The sequence below is a fragment of the Neofelis nebulosa genome, chromosome 13 (assembly GCF_028018385.1).
Source record: "Neofelis nebulosa isolate mNeoNeb1 chromosome 13, mNeoNeb1.pri, whole genome shotgun sequence".
In the NCBI taxonomy this organism is placed as follows: domain Eukaryota; kingdom Metazoa; phylum Chordata; class Mammalia; order Carnivora; family Felidae; genus Neofelis; species Neofelis nebulosa.
The window spans coordinates 36,591,920-36,617,342 of NC_080794.1; the positions used below are offsets into that span (position 1 = coordinate 36,591,920).

General features: G+C 58.2%; 1 protein-coding gene across 2 annotated transcripts in view; it reads left to right on the top strand.

Moving 5' to 3' along the window:
* UNC5B (unc-5 netrin receptor B) overlaps positions 1 to 25,423 on the top strand; it is a 79,742-nt gene that overhangs the window by 39,592 nt on the left and 14,727 nt on the right. For both annotated transcript variants that reach the window (XM_058696607.1, XM_058696608.1), the window contains exon 2: positions 22,426 to 22,650. In XM_058696607.1, coding sequence (XP_058552590.1) covers positions 22,426 to 22,650 — 225 coding nt within the window. The remainder of the gene's footprint in view (positions 1 to 22,425; positions 22,651 to 25,423) is intronic.

A 25,423-nucleotide genomic window follows, 5' to 3' on the forward strand; every position in this document is an offset into this window, starting at 1 on the left:
TATCCGCAGGTTGTCCTTCTTCGATGAATGCAAAACAGTATTTTGCAGACTTCACACGCTGCCGGACCCCACCAGGTGCCCCTCGTTATGGGGCAGGGGGATGTGAATCGTCAGGGCCCTGCCCCGGAAACACTGGGGGGCCCCTAGGGACCTGCTTTACCGAGCGGGTCCCTCCTCGTTGGTAATTAGCGCCATCCGTCTGCAGTGAGATCTGGAATGAGCGGAAGCCCTTTAAAGCAATTTGCTCTTTTAATCTCACCCCTGTGATCTCATTTAATTTTCGCAGCCAAACTTGGTTCGCTGAGGGTGCCAGAGGCTTCCGTGCTCCACCAGCCGGGCTGAGTCCTCACCCTTTCCAGGCAGGGTCTGACTCCCAAAACACTGCTGGCATTTGTTTCACCCCAAGCAGAAGACCTATCCCTGTGCAGCTACAAGAGGGAAGGGTATAGCGTAAGAGACGTGGCTTCACGCGTAGGCACACAGGCCACCCTCCCCTGCTACAGGGAAGGCGGGACTGTCTACTGAGGTCTACTCTTTGGCGTTCTGTGTGTGTGTGCGGGCCGCCGTGGGCCGGGGGGGACCTCAGGCGCCCTCCCATGCAGTTGGTGTCTGATCACCCCATTTTAAAGACCAGGAAACTGAGGCTTTGAGTCCCAATGACTTGCCAAGGTCCCTACCACGTCCCCTTCCCTGAATGATTACCGGGTGGCACCCCACAGGGAGCTGAGGTGCTGCCACAATGTCTTACCCCAAGGTGACGGGGTAAGTGGCCGTGAGCCCACCACACCCTGCACCAGTGCCCCTCACACAGCCACTCCATCCCTGGCCCCGGCTCCTCCGGGACAGGAGACTCAGCTGAGCCAGCAGAGCTCCTAGGCGGTCAGCAGCCGGGCTAGGAGAGGGAGCCATGGTGATTTACGGCCGCCTTGTCCCCTAGCGCCCTGCCCGGGCCCGGTGTACTTACTGACTAATGGAAGGCCCAGCGCAGAGGGAAATAATTCTGCCATGAGTTGGCTCCGGTGACAGGGGCAACCACCCTTGCCTGGGGGTGAGGACAGGATAGGGAACAGAGGGAAGCAGAGCAGAGGCCAGAGACAGAGGCACACGGAAGGCTCTGAGAAAACAGATGGAGCCCAGGCAGGGACTAAGAGGTGCAGAGGATAGCCCCGCCCGGCAGTCCCGTCCCTGGACCAGCTTCTTCAGGGCCCCGGTGGGGAGCCAAGAGGTGAGCCAGGAGCCCAAGGTCCCAGATGTCCACCGGCGCACCAGCTTGAACATTTGGTGGGGATTTTGATATCCACAGAACATCGGAACTTCTCACCGAACCCCTCGATGACAGACGAGCAAGCAGAGGCCCAGAGAGGGTCAGGGACTTGTTCAAGGTCACACAGCAGTCGACTACCGAACTGAGACAAGAGCCCAGGTCCCCTGCCTCCCTGGGCTGTCACAAGAACACACGAGCTAGTGTGGAGCCCAGGGGGATGGCAAGGAAGGCTGTAAAAAAGGCACAGAGTATGAGACAAAGCAGAGAGTGTGGAATGTGGGGGTGGGCCGTCCTGTCCAGGGAGAGGGAGGGGCGCAGGATGAAGGAAGTATACTAAGGAGGAGAATTGGGACAGCCCCAGTAGCAGGAGGGGAAGGGGTCCAGCAGCCAGTATAGACCATCCTGGCAAGGACAGGTTAAGGGGGAGACCCTGGAAAGCTACACCTCGATGGATCCCTTCTGTTAGTTAGCAGGTGCTCCCTGAGGTCCTTGGCCAAGCACTAAGGGACAAGCCGAGCACCCCTGGATCCCGCCTTGCTCCTCTCCACTAGCAACCCCCACCCCCACCCCCCGCCAGCGTGTCTGGCCTTGTGGTGGGACAAGGAGAGCCCGGGGTCAAATCTCAGCTTTGCCACCAGCCCAGCTTCTGAGCCAGGCATGCCAATCAACCTCTGTGAGCCTCTGTTTCCTTATCTGTTAAGTGGGACCATTCTGCCCACCCTACCAAACAGATGGTGAACTAGGAAGTTTGAGTTGAGAGGAAGCCTGAGTGAGGAGTTGCCGCCGGCCTCAAATCAGGTGTCTAAGGACCCCCGTGTCTCTCTGGGACCCCTTTCCCCTTCAGGTCACCCAGACCAGTCACATAGGTGGCTAGCCACCTCGGTGATGCGTCCCGTCTGTGGAATGGGCAGAATCGAGGCCGCCGCGCCGGGCTCCCGGGCTGGAAGGCATCCCGGACCGGGCAGTGAGCTCCCGCCTCTGCACGCCAGGTGCCGTGCGGAGGTGCTGTGTGGGTGTGGAAGGTGTTGCCCCTGGCTGGGGACCCAGCAGCCATCTGGGCCTGACAGCCAGAAGGAGGGAGCCAACCCGTGCCTGTTGCAGGGCAGAGGCGAGGCTCTGTTCCCTCCCTGGAGCTGGGGCAGGCTGCGGCCAGGTGTGTGGGGAGCTCTGCCAGGCCACCCAGCCTCAGCGGCTCCCGCAGACGCCCAGTGTGCCTGCCACGCACCAGACCGGTGCCTGCCGTACGTGTGGTCTGTTCGAGGAGGGCGACGCCCTGATGCCCACTTCACAGATGCAGCACAGGGGCCCAGAGTCTTGGAGCGACGTGTCCCAGGATGGCACTGCGGTGACCGGGCATGGTTGGTGAATGTCTCAGTCCAGGCACTGGACTAAAGCGTTCCACATGCGGTCACGCTCATTCCTCCCAGCTATCTTCCAGGCCGGGGCTCCTCACAGCTCCGTTTTCCAGGTCTGGAAATCGAGGCCCGAAGAGGGAAAATCAGTTGCCTAAAATCCCACAACTGTAGCTGCCAAGGTTCTCCCCCGGGGTGCTGGGGCTCTTTCCGCTGAGAGCAAGGGCCCCCACCCTCCTGGCGAGACGTGGGTGCCCTCAGCTCCAAGTGGAGCTCCCACCTCCTGGTCCGGGCTGGAGGAATCCGTGCATTGCCTCGTGCTTGTCTCTGGCCGCCTGCTGGCCAAGTACAGGATGGGAGGCGAGGGCTTGCAGATCAGGGGGTCCCGGAGTGATGCCCTGGTGCTTCAACCACTCTTGCTTCTTGAGTGTCCAGAGGCCGCCCTACGTCCCTTCAGACCCAGCCCTGGGGCCCCCAGGACACCTGGCTTGTCACTGAGCTGTGTGGAGGGGATAGCTTCCTTTGTCTTTCCCAGAGCCCTGTACTCCGAGCATCCGAGAGCAGCAGGACAAACCATGTCCTTGGAGAGTGTCCTTATAGAAGAAGAAGGTCCAGAGAGAGGAGGGGACTTGACCCAAGGTCACACTGCTTGAGGCCTCCCAAGGAACCTCTAGAGTTCCCTCAGAGAAAGGGCAGGAAGAACCAAGGATGGGCTTTGCCCATCTGGCTCCCACCCACCCACCTGCTCCCATGGTCACTCAGGTCACCACCCTTGTCCCCACCCTACCCCAACATTGTCTTTTCTCTTGGGGTTGATGCCCAGATGAGCAGAGGATTCACCAGTGGGCATAGACTTCTTCCCCAGAGAACTAAACATCCTGAGCCCCTCTTCCCCCTCGCTGTCCAGGGACCCGCAGTCACCAACCTGTCCGAGAGCCAGCTGGAAAATGACAAGAGATTGGCTGAGCCTGAGAGTGGGAAGCTGGGAAATGTCCCAGCCTCCCCTTGTGGGCAGGGTGAAGGGAGGGCAGGTGTAGCTGTTCATTAGAAAAAGAATCATGGCTAATCTCAGCCGTGGACAGCCCTTTACTGGTTATAAAGCACTTTCACAGGTCTAAGGAGAACCTACCGTTCACCCCATCTGAAGATTAAGAAACTCGGGCTCAGAGAGGTGAGGTGGTTTGCCCAGGGCCACACAGCCTGTTCATGTATGAGCAGGACTGAGTTTCCTAAGCTCTCCAGCCAGACTCCGTTGTGATTACTTTTACATACGTGACTGTTTAGCTGAACAACAGGCCTGGGAGATTCACGTACGCCTCCCCATTTTATAGGAAGGAACTTAGCGCACAGAGAAGACCTGTGGGCACAGTGCCTCTCAGCCAGAGCCAAGCGCACCAGGTCGGTGGGCCTACGCCCCCCCCGCCCCCACTCCTGCATTTAGAGGCAGACAACCCTAAGCAGCTCCAAATCTGCCGTCGTGGACATGGGACCACTGCTGATGCCTGGAACAGCATGGTCTGGGTCTGAGCCAGAGCCTCTAGGAGACAAACCTTCGTCGTTGGCCCTTGAGATGGAGAGAGGTGGGGGGCACACAGGGCCAGGGGTGGGAGCTCTAGGGCCCACTCCGTTTCATGGCCCAGCACAGGGGTGGCCCAGAACTGCTCCCGCCTCCTGCCCAGAGGGTGGCTTCTCTGCTTTTGCCAACTGTCTCCAGCCCTTGTGTTTCCACACCTGAGATCTAAAACTTCAGCTCCAGAAAGCATACCTGAGACATCCAGTCTTTCTTTCCGTGGGCCCCACCCTGGGGGCAGCAAGCAGGGGTGCTCAGGGCCCCCACCTCCCTTCCTCACAATCCCAGGGAGGAGATGGCAGTAGGTGGAGGCAAAAAGAGGCAGGCTGGGCCTGGGAGTTTAGAGGCCTCTGATGGCACCGGGTGTGGCCTGTAATCCCGCTGGCTGGCCGCCCTGTTCCCTAATTAAAGTGTCCTTTTGAAAATGCCCTCCGGTCCAGGCCTGGCAGGGCTGGGAGAGGCAGGCCCCTCCCAGAAACCTCAGCAGCGTTCTCACCTCCTCTGGAGGGCCTCTAGGCTCAGGGCCTTTGGTCATCCTGGTGAGGCTGGGGGAGTCCTGTGAAAGTGAGGACCTCAGGGTCATGCCCGGCTTTTCAGGGTACTGGCGCCCCAGACCCACCTCTCCCACACCCCTTGCTGAAGGCACCAGGCTGTCCTTGTCCAGAGAGCCTGGATCAAAGGCACTATTGAAGAGGCTTGTTAGAGCGGGGGATGCCAGGGGCAGAACGGCGCTCGGGTGGGGAGGGGGGGGAGTTGGTAACCAGAAGACTGAGTCACCACGGGCCAATTGTGGTGAGTGGGCAGCGGGTGGCTGGAGCCAGCTTTTCGGGCTGGGAGGAGAGCCCAGCCAAGAGGCCCAGGAAAGGGGTGTGCTGGCAGCCCTGTGGAGAGGTTGCCACTGGCTCACCGGGACACCTCCACGGGTGAGCAAGCCTGTTCCTCTGCAGTCCCTTACGCAAGCCGCCTTAGGTCAGGGCAGCAGACCAGACGGCCAGGTCAGTACTGTGGGGGCGGGGGCGGGGGCGGGGGTGGGCTTGAGTCTCTTGAGTCTCTCCCACACTGGAAGCCCAGAGTTGGGACTGGGCTGAGGGTGCAGTGAGAGTGGCCAGTGTGCACCCATGGAGGCTGGTCACTGAGTAAGAGCCACTCCATTACTGGGACGAGTCACCCCCAACTCTCTGGGCCCTGTTTCCCCCTTGGGTTAAGTTGGGGTGAGTGGGGACAGTTCAAGCCAGAGATAGTGGAATCTGTTTTTCATCACTTGATTGGTGTGACTGGGTGTAGCCCTGTGTTGAGAAGGAGTCTGAGGCCCTGTCCAGGCAGGTGGAGATTGATGATTGATTAGTAATGTCTGCCACAGCCTCTGGATGGGCCCTGCTGCTGTGTATTTGCACATGAACTAGGTTTTCTCTACAACCCTCATATTCTCTACCATCCTGAGATTCCGAGGCTTGTCTGGCAAGGCCTCCCACATCCTGGTGCTGCCTCTGGATCCTGAGATGCCAGTGGAAATTGGTCTCGAGTTTTCTATCTCCAAAAGGGGGAGAAGGCCTTCACTGAGCCGTTCAGGCCTTGACTCTAAAACTCATCGTTCTCAGGGTCACCGAGCCCTTTCTTGTGCCCCACTGTGTGCAAGATGGAGCGTGCCCGTGTTCCACAACCTTCTCCCTGTGTGAACCTGGCTGAGCCCTGGGAGTTTCCCTTTTACTGGCTGTGTGATTCGGGACAAGTCAGCTAAGCACTGACCCGTGGTTGGTAAAGTGGGGGTGATGGTGTCCGTGCCCGTGGAACACAGCTGCATGTGTAGCGTGCTCAGCCCCAAGATGGGGGTGCTCGTGAAAGGCTCAGAAGAGCCAGTTTCTTCGCCCATTCTTGACCTGGGCTTTGGATGGGAATTTTGATGAGGGTGGGCGGGGGAAGTTCAAGGGCAGTTTCAAAGCATCACAGGCCCAGACTTTCGGCTCTCCGCCGCGTTCTGCGGTGCTGAAACCATAGCCCCAGCCTGAGCTGGCTTCTCCGTAAACTCCCCGGTCCCTCCCTCTAACCAGCCCCATAAAAAGGGAGCAGGACAGGAGGGAGTCCGGCTGCAGACTTTGTAATTTGGCTTGGAGGCGGCTCCTGTTCGTTTTAACCAGGCTGTAATTAGGGCTGGCACCCGACACCCCTCATTACCGGAGCCTGGAAGGAGGACTCTAATTATAGCATGCTGGGTCCCGGCTGGAGTGGTGGGGGGCCAAGCAGAGCAGGGCGGGGGGAGCTGCAAGGCCAGCAAACGGCTCTCCGGGGTGGGGCCGCAGTGCGTTCCCCAAGGCTCCTCATTTCTCTAGCTTCCAGAGCCATTCATGGGCAGGGTGGGGCATAGGTTGAATGGAGGCCTCTTCCCCAGGGAGAAGAGGACCCAGAGGAGCCCAGGAGGCTCATCCATTCACGCAAAAAGCATTTATTAAGCATCTACTGTGTGCCATGCTGGCGCTGGGAGTCAGCAGGAGGCCCACGTGTCCCACCCAGCCAGGGATGGTGTTCAGGCAGAAAGTGCCACTAAGGACATCTTGCTGCTGAAAACATCTGAGTGTGTCCACACGGGGTGGCAAACAGCCCCTGTCTCGAGGCTTGAGGGTCCCCAGTTGCCCCATTCACTCTCCGGGGACCCTTCCCCAGCCTCACTTGGCACAGCAGGACCTCGAGGACCCTGGCCCAGAGCCCACACAGGTGGTTAAATGCTGCGACTGCCACCGTGCATCTGCCCCCTGGGACGAGGATTGGTGGAGACCCGGGCATTGAACAAGGAAATGCACGGATAAGTATGTCACTCGAAAAGGCGATGAGGGCAATAAGGAAAAGAAATGCTAGAGGAAGAGCCAGGGCCCCGGTGTAGCTGGGAAGGGCAGGCAGGGCCGGGCTCTCTGGAGAAGTGACCTTCCAGGCGAGACCTGAAGGCAGAAGGACTCAGCCGGGCGAAGACGGTGGGGTGATGACGCAGCATTCCAGGTGTCTCCACCGGAGGCCAAAAGAATGGAGGCCTGCAGGCTGGGAGCTTCTGCTCTGAGGTGTCCCCACGCCAGGTGGAAGCAGATGCGGTGGGATTTCTCCTGCACGTGGTGCAAAGAGGGCTCGACCGTGATTGTGGATGTACAGTCCCGGGCCAGCTCTGCCAGAGTGCTGTGTGACCTGAGGCCAGTCACACCCTCTCTGGGCCTTGGCATCCTCATCTGTCCCCTGGGAGGCCCCTGCAGACTGCAGGCCCTCCTTCCCTGCCACCACCCCTGGCTATTTGAGGAGGCTGTGAGTAGCAAATCCCATTGAAATACCACATTTTGGGACGCCCTGACTGAAGCGAGGGCCCTGCAGCCGGGGTGGGGGTAGGGAGGCCCGGGAGCTCTGGCTGAGAGGCTGAGAGCTTGGGGCTGAGAACTCCAGGCTGTCCCATTCTCTTTGCTGAGTTAAGAGCCACCCGGAAGCAGACACAAAGGCAATTGTCCTGAGCTGGAGGCTGCCTCTAGCCCCCCAGCTGAGAACAATCGGGGAGGAAAAGCAAGGCCATTTGTCCAGCACGGAGTGCGGCAGTGACGGCGGCTGGGAAAATGCCGAGTATTTCTCAGCTAAAATTAGACACCTACTAAACATTTACATCAAGGGCAACCTGAAGCCTCTATTGTTTTGAACTTGAGATCCCAGAGGACATGGGAACAAGAGGGTCTCAGGACAAGCACGTGACCTCCTCTCTCCCAGGGCTGGACCAGCCAATGCCAAGCCATCCCTCACACCTCGAGGGTGCCCAGTAAGGAGGAGCAGGCTAGGGGACAGAGGGACAGACAGGGAGGGAAGGGGTCTGGCTGGCCAAGGGCACCAAGTGTGGTGGCTGCCACAGCTCTGGTTCCCTACTGGCGACCTTCTCCCTTCAGCAGTGACACCGTTGTGCCCTGGGCCGAGTGGCTGGAGCTGGAGGGTTGGGGGGGGGGGGGGGCGGTGTTGAAGGAAGTGCAAGAAACATAAATAAGAAAACAACTCTCCATCCTTTGTGGAGGAAGTGGCCAGAGTAGGCATCTCTCTGCCTGTCGGGGACAGGTCCTACCACTGGGCTCCCAAACCTGGCTTAGAATCTTTCCTCTGCTGCTTGGGGACTCGGGCAAGTTCCTTACCCTCCCGAGTGGCTTCGGGTAAATGGTGGAGGCGGATAGGTGAAGAGTCACAGGGTTGGAAAGATGGTGACAATGGTGACAGTAAAAACAACAACGCAGCTTATACTCAATACGTCTTTGTGCTGCGTGCCAGGCGCTGCTCTGAGCGGTGTCATCACTCCCGTTTTGCCGATAACGACACTGAGGTCCGGAGGGCTAAGTGGTAAGGTCCAAGGACGCAAGTGCAGGTGACGGCTGTCATTATCCTTACTGCCACTCGCCGGAACCCGAGTCAAAGCTGAAGTAGCCAGCACCATGCTGCCATGCGATTCCTTCGGTTCCTTTTGAAAAGCGTCCAGCGGACTCGTAGAAGCTCAGGGAAAGGGAGCTGACTCCATCAAGCACTGTTAGGTGGGCTAAGCGTTTGATACTTCTGTTGGGAGACACGAGAGCATAGAGGACCGGCAGCAGCCCCTGGGAACCTGTTAGAAATACACGTTTCACTTGTTAGAAATGCCCCGCCGCTGACCTGCTGAGGGGGGGACCTGGTGGGAGAGGAGGAGGAAGGCCACGGTGCGCTGGGATTTACAAGCCTCCAGGTGACCCTGGGGCATGCGGCGGTTTGAGAACGCCTGGCATAGAGGTTAACGAGCAGGGGCTTAGAGTCGGCGAGATCCAGATTTAAGTGCCGACGACCCTGCTCTGTGACCTTGGGCAAGTTACGTAGCCTCTCTGTGCCTCAGTTTCCTGGGTACCGGGGATCGTGCTGCCTCAAAGGTTGTTGGGAGTATTCAGTTGGATGATGTATGCCAAGCGCCCTGGGCAGTGTCTGGGAACGGGCTGGCCTGTACACAGCAGGGGACCCGCTATGACTCAAGGCCATTGTAAAGGGAAAGGTGGACCTGTGTGGCCAGGGAAGCCCCCGAGTCCCAGCTGGAGTGCAGCTCTCCCTCCGAAGCAGCCTAGCAGAGCTGAAGGTAACCCCGCTGGCCGGGGGCTGAGGGGTCGAGGGTGGCTGACCTCCTCCCCACCGGGCTGGCTCCCCGGCTTTCAGGAGCCCTCAGTGTTCATCAAAGAGACACATGAACCGCATGAGGCCCTTTTCTCCTCCCCTTTCTCAGGGAAAGAGCAGAGGCGTCTCCAGGGAAACCAGGTTTGAGAATTAGTCTGGAGTCGGGGAGATCTCCAGACCTTGGGCTCGTGGGGTCAGGGCCCTTGGCTGCACGCGGGTGGCCTTGCGGTTTCCAGGAGAGCGTCCTGGCTCTTGTCCTCACCACCTGCGTGTTTTTGACAGCTCCTTGGAGGTCTCTGGGGAGCCCTGTTCCCTTTCATGCCCTTCCTCCCTAAGAGGAGGCTCCTGGGGCCGGGCCCGGCAGGGAGCACAGCCCTACCTCCAGGATCCTGGTGGGAACCCTCCCACAACTGTCCCCAGGTCCCCCGAGCCACCTACACACTTTAGTGGCCGCAGCTCACGCTGCGAAGTGAGCACACGTGTTCATGAGATTGTGTCCATTTTCCAGATAAGCCAAGGCCCCAGAGGGTGAGACAGCCGGCCTAGCCGCACGGTGAGCGGGAGGCCAGCCCGGGACTATTCTGGTTTTTCCTTCCACGGAGCCACACTTCTCCCATTTCTCCTTTCCCCTCTCAGACTCCCTTACCCCCTGGGAGAAATCCACCAAAGAGTGGCACATTGAGGGCTGTGGTGGAACAGGCTCAGAGCCATGGGACATCTGCCCTGAAGTGACACGGTGGCAAAGCTGGGGTTGACTGGGTCCTACTCTTCTTCATACTGTGTTTCAGGCCCTTTCCTCCCCTCTGCCCTCACTGGGGCCCAGCTGCCCTTCTCTGGAGAAGAGCTCCGTCACTCAGTGCACCGGCCAGACACCTGCCCTCTCACCCTTCCTCTGGCTCTGGCTCAGAGGTCAAGGTGAGCAGGCCGAGCCCTGAGCCAAGGAGGCCCAGGGATTACATCAGCAGGTACAAACAAGCAGCCAGGAGCAGGGCTGGGAGTCCCGCGGGGCCGGGGGTGGAGCTCCACCCGCCCCACGCGAGTCTGTTTCATTCCCTTCTTCCAGCTTGCATCAGCCTTTTGCAGCTCCTGTCATCACCGCGTGGGCCGGGGCAGCGGCCGGGAGGCTGGGGCAGGGTGGGCAGCGAGTGGGGCGGCTGGCGGGCACCTCGAGCCCAGAGGAACAACCTAGATCTACTGGTCAAGATGTCAGCCAGTGATCCCGGCAGGCCCCGGCAAGGCACGCCCACCATTTCTTACTGCAAAACTCAACGATAAAGAATTAGCCGGAGCACTGGGCCGCCCACCTGGCAAAATAGTTTCACACTTGGGACCTTGATAGTGCCAACAACCCTGGGCGGGGGGGGGGGGGGGGGGTGTGAAGCAAGTAAAATGGCCCATTTCCCAGAAGGCAAGATTGAGGCCCAGAGGGAAGCGGCTTACCCAGGGTTGCTTCAGAAGCCAATGACAGCGCCATGTGTTTCGGCTTGAGAAAAATGTGAGGGATTATGGGGGCCTGGAGAATGAGAAATCCCTATGGCAGTCGAGGTGGGAGTAGTCAAAGCATGCTTCCTGGAGGAGGTGGGCTGGCTCCCTGACTGAGAAGGAGGGAGCTTCAGACACAGCTATAGCTCTGTTTCTGCACTGATGGTGGGTCAGCAGGCAGAAGGGCTGTCACAGGACTGTGAGGCTAGGCTAGAGGCGGACGGAGTGGGAGCCTGAGTCAAGATTTGGGATCCTTAACCTTGAACTTTTGCTGTGAGCTTCTCCTGGGTGGGACTGAAGCTTGGCCATTGCTCTCCAAGGCCCTCCCATAGGCGTGATCAAGGGGAGGCGAGGATGTTTGATGAATGAATGAAAGAGTAGGGGTGAGTCCCTGCCCACCACCCTGTCCCCCTCGAGGTATACCCGAGCGGCCATCTGGGTCTTCCCCTTGGCTTGAGACACCTGTCTCCCCGCGTCTTAACTGCTGACAACTCAGCTGTTCACCGGGCCCGGGGCCAGGGTCTTCTCCACCAGTGGAACCAGAGGGAGGCAAGGGCAAGAGCACTGGGCCGAGTGCCAGGATGCCCACGTTCCTGTCCAGCTTTGCTTCCAACCTGCTGTGTGACCTGAACCCAGTTGCTCCCACCTCTGGGAGGCTGAGTCCGCAAGGTCCGCCTTCCTTGGGGTCACGGAACCTCAGCCCAGTCCCGGCCGCGTGGAAGAGGCAGAGCAGGAGCGTAGGAGTGTGGACGAAGGCCCGTGATGGATGGCCACCTTCTTCCCCTGCTCTCAGGGCCCGAGTGCAAACCCAGGTGGATTCCAGGCTTGGAAACGTACGAGGAGAAGCCCCCGCACTGCTCCGCTCACCCTCGGCCGCGGGTGCCGTCAGGTTTCTCTTCCTCTGTTCCTCTCCCCGTGACTCAGCCTCCACCTCTATTCATCTCTCCTCCTTCGTCCCATGCCCCATTTCACAGATGGGCAAAGGCCAGAGTCTCTCTGTCCCTGCCGTGGTTCTCTTTGTGCGAACGTGATGCCAAGATACCAGGGTCGCTGTAGCCACTGACTGGCTGTTTGCCCTTGGACAAGTCACTGCTCCTCTCTGGACGTGAAGGCCTTAGACTCAGATCTAAGGGCCCGCAGCCCAGGGTCTGAGCTGCCTCCCCGGTGCCTGCCAAGTGGCCCACAGCCAGCACCGGGGCAGGGTCTGGCCGGGCGTGGTGGCCGACGGCAGCCGGCAAGGATCGTAGCAGATTTTCCACTTTGCAAAGTGTTGGCAGTTGTCTCCCTCCTGCGAGGAGGGCTTGTGCAGCCCTAGAGCATGATGTGATGCCGAGAAGGCAGGGGAAATTTGTGCCTCGGAGCGCCCTAAGAACAGGCCTGACTCCAGACTTCCCGAGAGGACATGCAGGCACCTTGCCTGCAAGGGGAGTCTGTCAGGCAGCCCCCGAGCCAGAGGCTGTACGCACGGGCTTTTTGACTTTTCCAGAACACAGGGACAGGATGCTGGCATCCTTCTGCCCAGCGCCCAAACGTGCAAAGCCAACCTCGTGTCACCGCCCAGTGGCTCCCACACCAGCTCTGCGTCTGCATCCTGCGGCTTCTCCGGCGGCCCGGAAGGCTGTGCCAGGGGCAGCCGGGCCAGCTGGCCTGCGCCCGTGACGTGATGTGTGGGACTGTGCCGAGCGCCAGAGAGATGCCTTGTGCATTTCGCTGTAGGTTCAAAGCGGCTTAAAAGTCTTCGGTTAACAGCCTTGCAAGGGAAACAGAATATGCCGCTGTATATGGTGACACCTCATTAAGTAACAAAATATGTGTTGTGTCTAGAAAAGTCCAAGAGGACCGATGTCCCGTGTTCATTCTGGGACACGGGGGGTGGGAATGGGTTGGTTTTATTTTCATTCTTGTTTCTTCCCAAATTGTAATCAGAAAAGGCCAAGGGAAAAAAAGCATTTTCATTAGAAGGACAAGGCAGATTTTTTTTTTTTTTTTTTTTTTTTTTAAATTTTTTTTTTTCCAACGTTTTTTATTTTATTTTTGGGACAGAGAGAGACAGAGCATGAACGGGGGAGGGGCAGAGAGAGAGGGAGACACAGAATCGGAAACAGGCTCCAGGCTCCGAGCCATCGGCCCAGAGCCCGACGCGGGGCTCGAACTCACGGACCGCGAGATCGTGACCTGGCTGAAGTCGGACGCTTAACCGACTGCGCCACCCAGGCGCCCCAAGGCAGATTTTTTTTTAATGTTAATTTATTTATTTTGAGAGAGAGAGAGTGCACAAGAGCGGGGGGAGGGGTGGGGGGGCAGAGAGAGAGAGAGAGAGAGAGAGAGCGAGAATCCCAGGCTGACAACCTGGAGTCAGATGAGGGGGCTCAGCCTCACCAACCGTAAGATCATGACCTGAGCTGAAATCAAGAGTTGGACGCTTAGCCGACTGAGCCACCCAGGCGCCCCTAAGGAGGTTTTTAAAAATACAGTCCCAGGGGCGCCTGGGTGGCGCAGTCGGTTAAGCGTCCGACTTCAGCCAGGTCACGATCTCGCGGTCCGTGAGTTCGAGCCCCGCGTCGGGCTCTGTGCTGACAGCTCAGAGCCTGGAGCCTGTTTCCGATTCTGTGTCTCCCTCTCTCTCTGCCCCTCCCCCGTTCATGCTCTGTCTCTCTCTGTCCCAAAAATAAATAAAAAACGTTGAAAAAAAAAATTAAAAAAAAAAAAATACAGTCCCTCCTCCTCCCCTAGGAGTCTAGAGTCCAGTTTTTCTACTGGCTCTGCTGCTCAGGTGCTGTGTGATTTTCAGGCCAGGCCACACCCTCTCTGATCTCCATTCTAGAGGACAGGAATTAGATGGTACCTGAGGTTAGTGGCATCCTTCAGCATAGGGTTTCCAAAGGGGCTGCCCCCCCCCCCAGGGCTCAGGTCAGCCCAACCAGTGGGCATCCCCTCTGGCCACTCCCTCCCACCTCCACCTGCCACCCCAGGTGTTAGAGAAAGTCCTGCGTCCCCAGGAGGCCCAGCTAAACAAGCAAACAGGATTTCCAGGTTCTCCAGGAGCTTGCCTTCCAGAGAGCAGACCTGTCCAGACACAGACAGCAAACAATCAAATACAGAAAGAAGGTATTTCAGAGAGAGATGAACTCTGTCCAGAAAAACAGACAAACAAACAAAACAACCGTAAACCCCAGGACAGTGCAGACCTAACACCGGGGAGAGCAGAGGATGACCAGAGTACATTGGCCGGTCAGGGAAGGCCTCACCTGGGAAGGAGCAGGTGGCACTGAGGTCTCCGTGACAAAGAGTCACCACAGGAGCACAGGGAGATTGGCCGGCGGGGCGCGTGCATTCCAGAAGGAGACAACTGCAAAGGCCCTGCGGTGGGAATAAAGGAGGCACGTTCAAGGGGCAGGAAACACGCATGGGTGGCTTAGAGCACAGCGGTGACGGGTGAGCATCTGAAGTCAGATTGTTCAGTGAGGGGTAGGACTTCATTCCAGGTGCAAATGGAAGCCATGGGAGGGGAGGGGGTAGGCAGGGGAGGAATTTATTTCTGTCTCATAAGATGGTACCAGCTGCTGTGAGGGGAGTGGAGGGAAGAAGGGAGCACAGTGAGGAGGTCTGAGCGGGAGCACATGGGCTTGGAGGCTGAAGGGGGTGGTGGGGGCAGCCATGTGGTTGAGGCACATCTAGAAGGTTTATCTAGCAGCCTCCAGGTCCATCAGCAATGTGGGCGGGATGCCAGGGAGAGAAAGGGAGGCCTCCCGAAATAGGACTCCAGCAGCTGGGTGTTTGGTAGAGGCTGAATTGCAGCTCAGACCCCCCGCCCCATCCTAACTCTGAACGGAGGAGAAATGACCAAACACAGGGGTCCCCACAGGCCTGAGCCACTGCTGTTGTCTTAGAGCATGGACGTAAACGGCCCAGAGAAAGGAGTCACTGTCCCAGCCCAGTTGGGGCTCCCTGGGCATCCAGGGGAGAGAGGTTGTGGACTGGGACCGTGCATGGGGTCTGCGTGTGTCTGTTGGTATGAATATGCATGTCTGACTGTGATGTCTTGGGGGCTGCACCAGGCGAGAATGGATCCCTGTTTGGCCCGGGCACCCAGAACAAGTCTAGGACTTGTCAGGCCCATGGAGGTAGGGAGGCCAGGTGCTGGGGTCAGGAAGCCAAGACCCTGTTCCCTTCCAGCCAAGCTAGTAAACTCTGGAGAGACTCCGTTTGCTCATCTGCAAAATGGGCAGGAAAATAGCTGCCCCCCTGCTAATCCCTCGGGGGCATGGTGGGCCAAAGGAGGCCTGTGGTTTAACAAGAAGAGCTTTGGGTTTCTTGGCAGCTATGAGTCTGAGCATGTCTTTTTTATTCATTTCCTTGAGCTTCAGGGTCCTCACCTGTGAAATGGACCGCCTACGTCCCAGGATTGTCGTGCTGCTCATGTGTGTTATCCCATCGTGTGCTGGCAACTGGTCATTATCTGGAATGTGATGGATGAGAGGGCTTTGAGCCCATTGTCAGAGAGAAGAGGGGGAAGCAGAATGCCCCCTCCTGAGGGCCCAAGCCTCCAGGTGTAGTGACACGCTGGGACCTGGGGCTTGGAAGGGGAGCCTAAAATTAGCCCTAGAGACGCCCAGGCCCAGGGAGTCCAGTGACCGATGGAAAGGTGGGGAGGGAGGGCCTGGACCCTTGAGTGTGGAATACAGCCTCCCCAGGTACCCCTGGGAGCCTGAGCCCAGTAACTGTAGTGTCCCTCCCAACTTTGTAAGCAGTGGACCCCCAATAAAATGGGCCTGGGCTCCATTCCAGGATTCTGAGCCCACCCTGGGGCCTCGTCTCCAGCCTCCCGTCAGTTCCTTCACTTGCCCCTGAGCCCTTCCAGGGGAGACATTGAGGATCAGCCAGACACCCCCCTTCAGGATGCAGGCTCCTGCCACAGCTGGCCGTCTCCGTGAGGCCGCTTCCTGTGGCCAGCACAGGAAGTGATGTCATGGGCACGGGCAGGTCTACAGAGGGTATGGGAAAAGGGCTGCGCAAGGGGCCTCCTTTGTTAGAAGTAGCTCCGCGTCCCCCAAGCCCGCCAGCCCCCATTTGTCATCAGTAACGGCCATTGTAACCACCTCTGAGGGGGGCCCCAGCCTGAACCCCACAGCCGCCAGAAGCCAGGGCCAGATGGAAGAAGGGCTTTGTGTCCAGGGAGGGGTCCTTCCATGGGGGGTTTATGTGTTTTTAAAACATAATAATAAGTGGCCTCCGTCCCCCCCACCCTCCCCACTCCCCACTGAGCACATCAGCCTCGCGGTGAATGGAAGAGATTTTCCATGCAGTGGGAGGTCAAGTCTGGCGGGAATTAGCCCGTGTCCAGGGGCTAGAAAAAGACTGATTGCTGATGATAAATGTGCCCAGCGTGGGGTGTTTCTCGCTCCCTCACCTCCCGCCTGCTCCCCTTCTCTCCTCCCAGTCCTGCCCCACCGGTGTGGGCACCGCCTCCCGCCAGCCAGCCCTGGAGACACAGCCCTGGAGATGCCCGCCTCTTGGTGCTGAGCCTAGGGGGCTCAGGGCTGGCCTTGTCACCCACCTGGGGACAAAAAGAGTGGGCGGGGATGTCAAGGCCCCGCATACCACCTCAGCCTCATGCTGAGGTCTCTGCCCTGGGCCAGACCAGAGCGGACCTGGCTGAGATGGATGGTAGTGAGTTTCCATCCCAGGCAGGGGGCATACGGAGACCGCGCGTCTCCCCACAGCCCTGCGCTGGCTGTGCTGTCTGCCCTCCTCAGTCCCGAATCAGAAGCCGCGCTCTGGCCCGGCTTGGCTACTGATTTGCTGTGTGATGTTGATCAGTCGCTTTCCTTCTCTGAGCTGATAGAATGCGAGACTCCAGGCCCCTCTGATTGTGACTTCCTGTGCTTCTGCCTGTTCTCCCCTTTCTTACAGGTGGGGAAACTGAGGCCCCAAGGGGTGAAACAACCTCCCCAAGGTCTCAGTGGCAGAGTGGGGGTCTGAACCCATTCCTCTTGGGGTCCCCGGAAGGGAAGCAGAAGCCCTCTGTGAGGGTCTCTCATTCAGGAATATCTGAGCACACAGTTCTAGCCTCTCGCTCCTCTCAGCGGCAGCTCTGGAAGATACGGTTTCTTCCCTTTTGTCCTGAAGCCACGTCCTTGGCCTCCAAGGCCCTGGCTCCTGCTTATTCCAGTGGCTTAGGTGCTGGTACCTCTTAAACAAGCCTGTGGCCTTAACTTCTTCCCTGTCAGGTGGGAGCCTATGTCTCCACACTGAGTCCTGCCTGGGTCCAGCACCTGGCTGGGTCCTCCTGTCAGGCTCACAGCTCTGTTCGGCCAGCTCCACTCCCCTCCTCCTAGGGCCTGGTTACCCCGTCCTGAACATTTCGGGGGCGGGGGGGGGGTGACACCGACGCTGCCAGACCCCACCCTGGTTACCTCTCCTCCCGCATTTTAAGTGGGTTGTGAGCAAAACAGAACTCGCCCGTGAGGAAGCCAGCTTGGTGGTGAGGGGGTGTCAAGCCGTGTCTCATGAATATTTGAAAGCAAGGCGACAAGGCCAGGGCAGGCAGCTGCACGTCCCAGAGGCTGGAAGCTGTCATGCGGGAGAGGAAGCACGCTGTTTTGCGTGACCTCAGAGGTTAAACTTGTAGCAATGGTTGGAACCTCAGACAGCAGATTTCAGCCGAAAGTAAGGAGGACTTTTCCGTTAGGTCTGTTCAAAGGAGAACCTGGCTGAGAAAAGCAGTGGTGAGTTCCCCGTCCCTGGAGGTATGTGAGTCAAGGTTGGATAGAGTGGATGGGGGATGTTGTTCAAGATGGCCCTTGAAGTAACCTCTATTCCTGTGAGGCTGCATCCAAGTGAGACAGGCTGACAGGAGCCCTCATGCAGGCAGCTATGGGGAAATTGGAAGTGAGGGTTTGAATGGCACCCACAAGAGATCCCTCCCCCCTGGAGGTGTGGCGGTCCTGGATCTGAGACCTGGGGCGGGAGAACCTGGGCACGGCCGGGAGAGTCCAGCAGCAAATAGTTCCTCCTCCTCCCTCCCTCCTGCCCCCAGGCTCCCCTCACCTTATGCTTTAGGACCACAGTCTGTGCCGGGCCTTTGAGCTAGGAATAACAGTGGCCAAAAAGGTGACCCCGCTTCAGGGAAATTGGCTTCATGAAGAAAAAATCTACCCAGTAGGACACCATCACGTGCTGACAGATTCCATCTCAAAGTGATCGAACCAGAGTAGGCCTTGAGGGGTTGGCTTGACCAGCTTCCTGGCCAAATGGGGGCCAAGAGCAATGCCAGTCCCCAGCTGGGGTGCAAGCCCAGAGCCCCTGGCCCCAGGGGTTGCTCTTCTCCAGCATGTGTGGTTACATCTATGCGTCTTCCATACCTTCATCTTGGGACGGCTGGGCCACTCGCGTATGTGGCTGTGAAGGCAGGTTGCATTTTAAATGAGTTCTATTAGAAAAACGCACTTCACGTGGGACATCTTCCCGCCAGCAGGAAATCCAGATCCAGATCCGGATCTGGCCTGGCAGGTGCAAGCTGTCTTCCGCGGGGGACTCTCCTGAGGTGTCTGTCTCTTCTGTAAAGACAGAGCTGAGGGGAGGACCGTAGTGGAAACCAGGGAGGCAGGTGACGGAGAGACCTGGTGCTTCCTCCCACTGACGAGGCGACCTCGGGCAAGTCCCGTGATGCCCTGTGGCTTCGTCTGGAAAATGGGAAGATAATCCTCACCTTGGGGTTTGTGGGGAGTAAATGGGGTGAAGGGTGGCACGTACCTGGCACGTAGTTCCACACTTTCGTCGTAGAAATAAATGCCAGTTACGGTTCAGAAGTCGGATTCCGGTATCCGGCTGCCCGGATTTGCCCCCTAGCTCTCTGCCACTGACTAGCTGTGTCGCTCTGTGCCATTTACTTCACCTCGCTTGGTCTCCGTTTCTCATCTGTAGCGTGGGCATAATGATCGTGCCTAATAGGGCATAGGGGCTGTGGTTCCCAAACTGTGCGCCGAAGCACCCCAGGGTGCCGCGACACATTCCCGGGGGGCGCAGTGGGGTATTATTAACCTTCGAGGAGACACAGACCCACTAAACAGCTGCAAGACAGAGCAGCAACTGTTGATTCGAGGTAGCTTATGATTTCGACATTGCATCACGCTTTTTCCCTTTACGTGGCCTCACGTCTTTGCAAAGGTGGGATTTGGGCGTTTGGAAGTACTCTGAGACAGACCAGGAGGGTGGAGGCTCCAGTCTGATTCCAAGAGTTGAGAACTTGTGCAGCGCCCGAGTGGTGCACACACGCCCGTTGGTAAGTCATTGGGGCGGTTTAGGAATGGAGTACAAATGTTATTTGTTTCTTTCGGTTTAGGTGTATAATTTTTTCAAACGGCTACCAACTTGTTAGGACACACACACACACACACACACACACTCGCAAGTTGTTCAGAGCTAACTGCTTAATAAACCATTAGGAATTCCTTTTGAATCTTGGGGTAAAAATTACCAAGACGCTAAAAACCAAAGAAGTTGAGGGGCCTCTGTCAGCCTTGTTGCAGGGACTCCGTGAGTTCGTATGAAGTGCCCGTGACAGCATCGGTCAGGGTAAGCATCCGGGAACCCTGAGACGCCATTACTCTTCTCCCTCCAGGCTGGCCCCCACATGGCAGGCTAAGGTGGCCCTCAGCCGCGAGGACCCAAGCCAGGGCCAAGGTGGAGGAAAAGTGTCCACTGATGAGGGCGGGGGCCCAGCTCAGCTGTTCCCCAGGCTCTGGCAGCACTCCCCCACCCCCACTTTTATTTAATCTGCTTTCACTGAGCACCTACTACGTGCCTGGCAAGCATGTAGGCTGCCGGTGGTCCACCTGGGGAGGAACTCTCAGGTCAGACCTGGTTCTTGTCTCCTGGCGGCATCTGAATCCAGGATGCCTGGGGGGCGGGGGCATCGCAAAGGGGAAGCAGCTACATCTAGAGCCACCCTGCACTGCCATGCCAGAGACGCATCGATGAGGATGCCCTGCCAAGGCCAGAGATGAAGCTTCGCGCAGGGGTGGAGAAGAGGGCTGGGGCAGGAGGGCGGGGCCGGGGGCCGCCAGACTCGGGGCCTGCTGCACTAATGGATGTCTAATGTTTACTTTGCTCAGCCGCGTCTGCGCCTGCTTTATAAATGAGCCGCATTAGGGTGATAAAACAAAGTCGTAAATACAGCCCGCAGTGCCGCAGAGAGCCACGGCAGCCGTCACCTGGGGGCTGGGGGCCGCGTGGCTGGAAGGCAGAGCTGGCATGCACCTGCACCACGGGCTCCCACGCACCTTCTGATGGCCGCCACCCCCCAGAGGGAGGCCCGGTACCCCATGTCACGGATGGGGTGCCTGAGGTCAGTAAGGGCGACTTCAGACCCAGGGGTGTCTCAGTCTCAAGCCTGCACCTGCCTCTCACCCCTCGGGCCTGAGACAGAAGTAGGGTGCCGGCAGTGGGAGGTGGGCATGGGGCTCTGCCGCCCACACAACCTCTTGGCTGCACCCTGCGCTCTGGCCACTGGGAGGCCAGTGTCCAGCTCCCTGGGCATTGTTTCATCTTGCCATCAACCACTCAAGCTCCCAGAACCTAGGGGCTGCCTGTTTACCTACCAAGAAGGTGCCTCCCTGCCTGGCAGAGGGAAGTTTGTTTTATGACCTGGAATGCTTCGGTGCTCTTCCCGGGGCAGCTGCTCACTAAGCGGGGGCCTCGCGTCCGTCATCACCCCGTTTGGATGGTCTTCAGTTTCTTCAGCTTTGAAACAAGGGCAGTTCCGGCCTTGCTGACCCTTTAATGAGAGAGCTCTTGGAATTGTAGGGTCTTGGCCTGTGTCAGGATCTGTTAAGATCCTCAGATGTGGGGACACCCGCCATGTCCCAGAGCTACTCCAGTGAAGGCGGTGTGGAGCCCTGGGCGGCTCCCCAAACGCCAGGGTCTGTTTATTGGGTCTGCTTCTTGCTGGCTCTGTGCCCTCGAGCAAGTTGCTTAACTTCTCTGAGCCTCAGCTTCCCCATCTACAAACTGAAGACTAATATTAAATACCTTACAGAATTGTTAACTAAAAATACAGCACCTAGTGGGAGGTGAGCATTCGTTGCCATTTTCACGCTGCGACTTGTACCTACTGTGCGCCAGGCCGCTCCTGGGCACTCATGCTTGTCGTGTGGCCCCCAAAACAGTCCAGAGGAGGGTGTTTACCTCCTGCCATCTTCAGAGATGAGGTAATGACGTCGGAGTTCTATCCTAGGGGCACGCAGAACATGCTGGATGGAGCTGGATTCACACCTTCTTGCCAGCTTCGCCTTTGTTCCCATAGATCACACACACACACACACACACCCACCCACACACACACACACACACACACACACACACACACACAGCTGCCCCACTCCCTGAGACCCAGAGCCAGCAGCCAGTGACAACCTGGTCCACTGAGGGATGGCCTAGCTTGGGCATTTTAGCCCCCTTGCCCCCTTGGCCCATTGGGGGTTGCCTTGGCACTGAGCATGTCCCATCGTGGCCTCCTGGGTTGAAAGACAAGTGCCTGATCCCAGGGACCACTTGTGCCTCTTGGGAACACCCCCCCCAAATCAAGCTAGGACAGTGACAGGGCCACTGTTGGCTCTAAGGGGCTGGGCAGATGCACACCCCTGCAGCTTAATTCATGGTTTCCTCTGGAGCTTAGCAGAGGAGGACAGCCCCCCACCGCTTGTCCCAGCCACCTGATTATTTGGCACTTGGGTGTTGGAAAGTCATTTTTCCTAAGTGGATTGCAAACCAATAGCCTGGCCTGGCCTGGTTTCCCTCCCTCCCACTACTGGTGGTGGCCAGCCCCTCTCCCTTCCTGTTTGTCTCACCTCCTGAGGCGCTGTTCTTTCCAGGGATGCAGGCGGGCCAGGGTTTCCATCTGGCCCCTTTTGGGGGAGGACATTGCTGCGGGCACAGCCTATCTGCATTCCCAGGCTCTGAAGTTTCCTTGTCTGTTGTTAGGGTGGAGGGTGTGGATTTTGCTGTGGCAGAGACAACAGTCCAGAGGAGGGGAGGCTCTGGGTAAAGGCTGCTGGGAAGAGGGGCTCCATTTCTATGCGGCTGTCTGCCTTGGGCTTCCTGGAGGAGGGGGCGGGCCAAGCACCAAGGAGCCCAGGCCCGGCGCGACTGCCCCACGTCACCCCTCGTCACGCCTCTGTGGACCCCGGCTTGTCTCCCCACTTCCATCAGCCTGGCTGGCTGCAAAGGGCAGCTGTGCCTTCAGGGCAGAGCTGGCCTGGTTTGTGCTCCAGGCACAGTCACCCACTCCCACCCTTCACCTGCTGCGACGTCGCCGCGGGACACTGGAGGGAGGCTCCGGAGGTCCAGTGCAGGGGACGTTGGAGAGGGCTAGGGGGGTGGTATCCTCGCCCGGACGGATCGCTTCAGCATCCCGGGCCACCCTGACTGCTCCTCCTGGAAATGAGTCAAATCACACAGTATCATACAGCTAGGACTGGTGTGTCCAAAGCACAGGCTCTTAAAAGCTGGGTGGGATGGGGAAACCGAGGCCCCCCGGGAGGTCACGGAGGGCATCCCAGCTGGTCTCCAGCTGCCCACCCCTCCTCCGAGCCTGCAGCCTCACGAAGCCCGCCTTCCCTCCACAGGCACTGATTCCGGCAGCGAGGTGCTCCCCGACTCCTTCCCCTCGGCGCCGGCTGAGCCCCTGCCCCACTTCCTGCAGGAGCCACAGGATGCCTACATCGTGAAGAACAAGCCCGTGGAGCTGCGCTGCCGCGCCTTCCCCGCCACGCAGATCTACTTCAAGTGTAACGGCGAGTGGGTCAGCCAGAATGACCATGTCACGCAGGAGGGCCTGGATGAGGCCACGGGTGAGCCTGCCCCCCCTCATCCGGTCACCCCCAGCACGCCTGGGCCCAGGGGTTCCACCCTGGGCTCCCTGTGAGACTTCACATGGCCGTGGCTTCCCCCCCCCCCGCCCCCATCCGCCGCCTCAGTTTCCCCTCTGGGATTCACCCTTGATCAGTATTTCCCCAAGGGTTGTCCCAATCTTTTTCTGGTTTCTCTCTGTCTCTGGCTTACATCACGGAGCAGTCTGGGGGCGGGGGTGGGGGTGGGGGGCTAGAGCTCTTACACACACGCACGCACACCCCAGCACCTGCTGTGCTCCCCGTTTAACAAAGAGCTCCCCCCCAGCCCCCCACCGGCACGCAGCTAGAATCCTAGACCATCGTGGGTGCGGGAGGGCCTCAGTGTCTGTGGGAAGTGATTCTGTTTCTTTTCATAAGAATGCTGCGTTTCCTTCACAGACATCAGTTGTTTTCAGTTTAAACAAGAGGTTGGTGATGTCACGTAAATAACCACGGAGGGTGCGCTATAGGATGTAGCCCAGATCCCGAGGGTGAGGTGAACTTGGGGTCTCCGGGGCACCCCCGGTGGGGCCCCCGAGGCCAGGTGGTTGCTTATCCGTCCCCAGGCCCCCGTTTACAGTACAGGACCCTCTGGGGTGGAGAGCCTATCCGGGGTTCGGGCCAGGGAGGGGGCCATCCGCTGCTGGTTACCTGCAGGTGGCCGGTGTCGGGCAGGCCCAGCCAAGCCCGGGCTCTGGGGGTCCTTCGCCCCACAGCCTGCCTCAGCTTTGGTTTTGAGGCTTTCACCCCTTCCCTCGTCCTTCTCCTTTCTTAGCCGTCTCTCCTCTCCTTCTGTCTCTCCTGCCTCTCCCCCTTCTCACCCCTGTCTCTCTGTGTCCATCTTTTTTCCCTTATGTCTGTCTGTCTGCCACCACCACCCCCCCCCCTCCGCCACCACATACTCTCTCTCCTTTCTGCCTCCTTCCAACTTCTTTTTTCCTGGAACAAGCTCGCAAATTTCAGAACCACCCAGGCTTAAAACCATACCCCAGAATGTACTTAATGCCACCCCAAACCGTATATGTTAAAACGGTTAAGTTTTGGGTTATGTATATTTTACCAAAATTCTGAAAGCATTTTAAAAAATAGATTCAGAGTGTCAGGCTCACCCAAAATCTAAAAATAAAAAAAAGGAATGTTGAAAAGAGGAAAAAAAAGGAACATACCCCAGCTGCCCCTGTTCCCTGTTCTGTGTGGCTCTGGGAAAGTCACCCACCCTCTCTGAGCCCCAGGTCCTCTCGTTGTAAACTGGGATGTTAACGGAAGGTCCCGGTGGGTGTGGAACAAGGTGGCGTAAAGTGCCAGGCGCTCAGTAAACCCCCATTTCCTCCGTCCTCTTTCTGGCTTTTTCTTGGCCTCTTTCCTCTTGAAGCCTGTCCTTCTTTCTCTGTCCCCCTGAGCCCCTCCGGCCTGTATCAGAGGTCACTTGTGGGGGTCCAGGCAGAGCAGAGGGATGGTGTACCCCCCTGGGGCCTCTCAAAAACCTTGCAATTAGTAGTAATAGTAACAGGATGGCATCTACTCCCCTGGTACTGGGCTCACGAGCCATGCCAGCCCGAGAAATTGGGGCACTCTTGTCCCCATTAGCTGCAAAGAATAGACTGTGGTCCTGTGGGCACTCCCTTGGCAGCAGTATGGCTGGTTTCATCCTCCTGCTCCCCACCCTGGCCCTCTCTGTGGCTCTGGAAAGACAGGGGATGATAGCCGTGGGCCAGAAGAGGCAGGACGAGCCCACCCTACCAGCTCGTGCCAGGTCGGGACAAGAACCCAGTCCTGGGTGTCCTGGCCCAGGTCCCACCTGCCCCTTAACCACCATGCTGGAGGAGGTGGGCATGGGGGCGGGGGCACCTGGTGCTGGGCACCAAGTCAGAGAGACTGCAGGTCCCTGTCCTCCTTCTGGGTGATGATTTCTCTGTCCAGCGGTTGGGTGCTTCTGGATGGATGACCCCCTTGAGAGGGACCCCCCTGTCAGTTTCACAGCCTAGTGAATAAGGGGCGGGGGCCCCCTCTGTGCCGCCCTGGGCTGTGCAGCATTGGTCAAAGGCCAGGACTCCAGGCAGCCCCTGTGAGCAGCCAGTTATCCCTCTGAAGCAGCCTCTGCCCTCCTGGTGCTCCCGAGGGGCAGAACCCCAGCCCCCTCGCATTTAGATCCCTGGCTGTCAGGAGGGGGTTTCCCTCACTGTCTGGGCTCCTCGGGCAAAGGCCATCCTAACCCATGGTGCGGGAGAGTTAAGGCAATGAGTTCACTGGAAAGGTCCAAAGAGGTCATGCATCTGGAGACAGAGCTTTAACCAGGGCAAGATACCAGATAGCTGGTCTCAGCTCTGCCGGTACCTCGAGGTGGGACTTTGGGCCTGCCACTGACCCTCTCTGAGCCTCAGTTTCTTCATATGTGAAAGGAAGGGGCTGGATGAGACCCAAATGACCTTCCAGAGTAGATTTGTGTTCGGCCTTGGCTGGGTGCTATGGCAGAGTGATTGCCATGATCGCTCTAGAGTTTACCCCGAGTGTTTTACTATGATGAGGGAACAGAAGCTCAGAGAGGCTGAGTAACTTAGTGAAGGTCACACAGCTGGGGAGTGAGGGTGGGGCCAGGACTCAAACCTGCCCAGCCACCCAACCCTACACTTGACCATCATGCCACAGTACCACAGAGTGGACAGCTGACAATCCTGCCTTCGAGAGGCTCATCAGAGCCCATGTGCGGGCATGAGAGGGTGAGCTGGGACACATG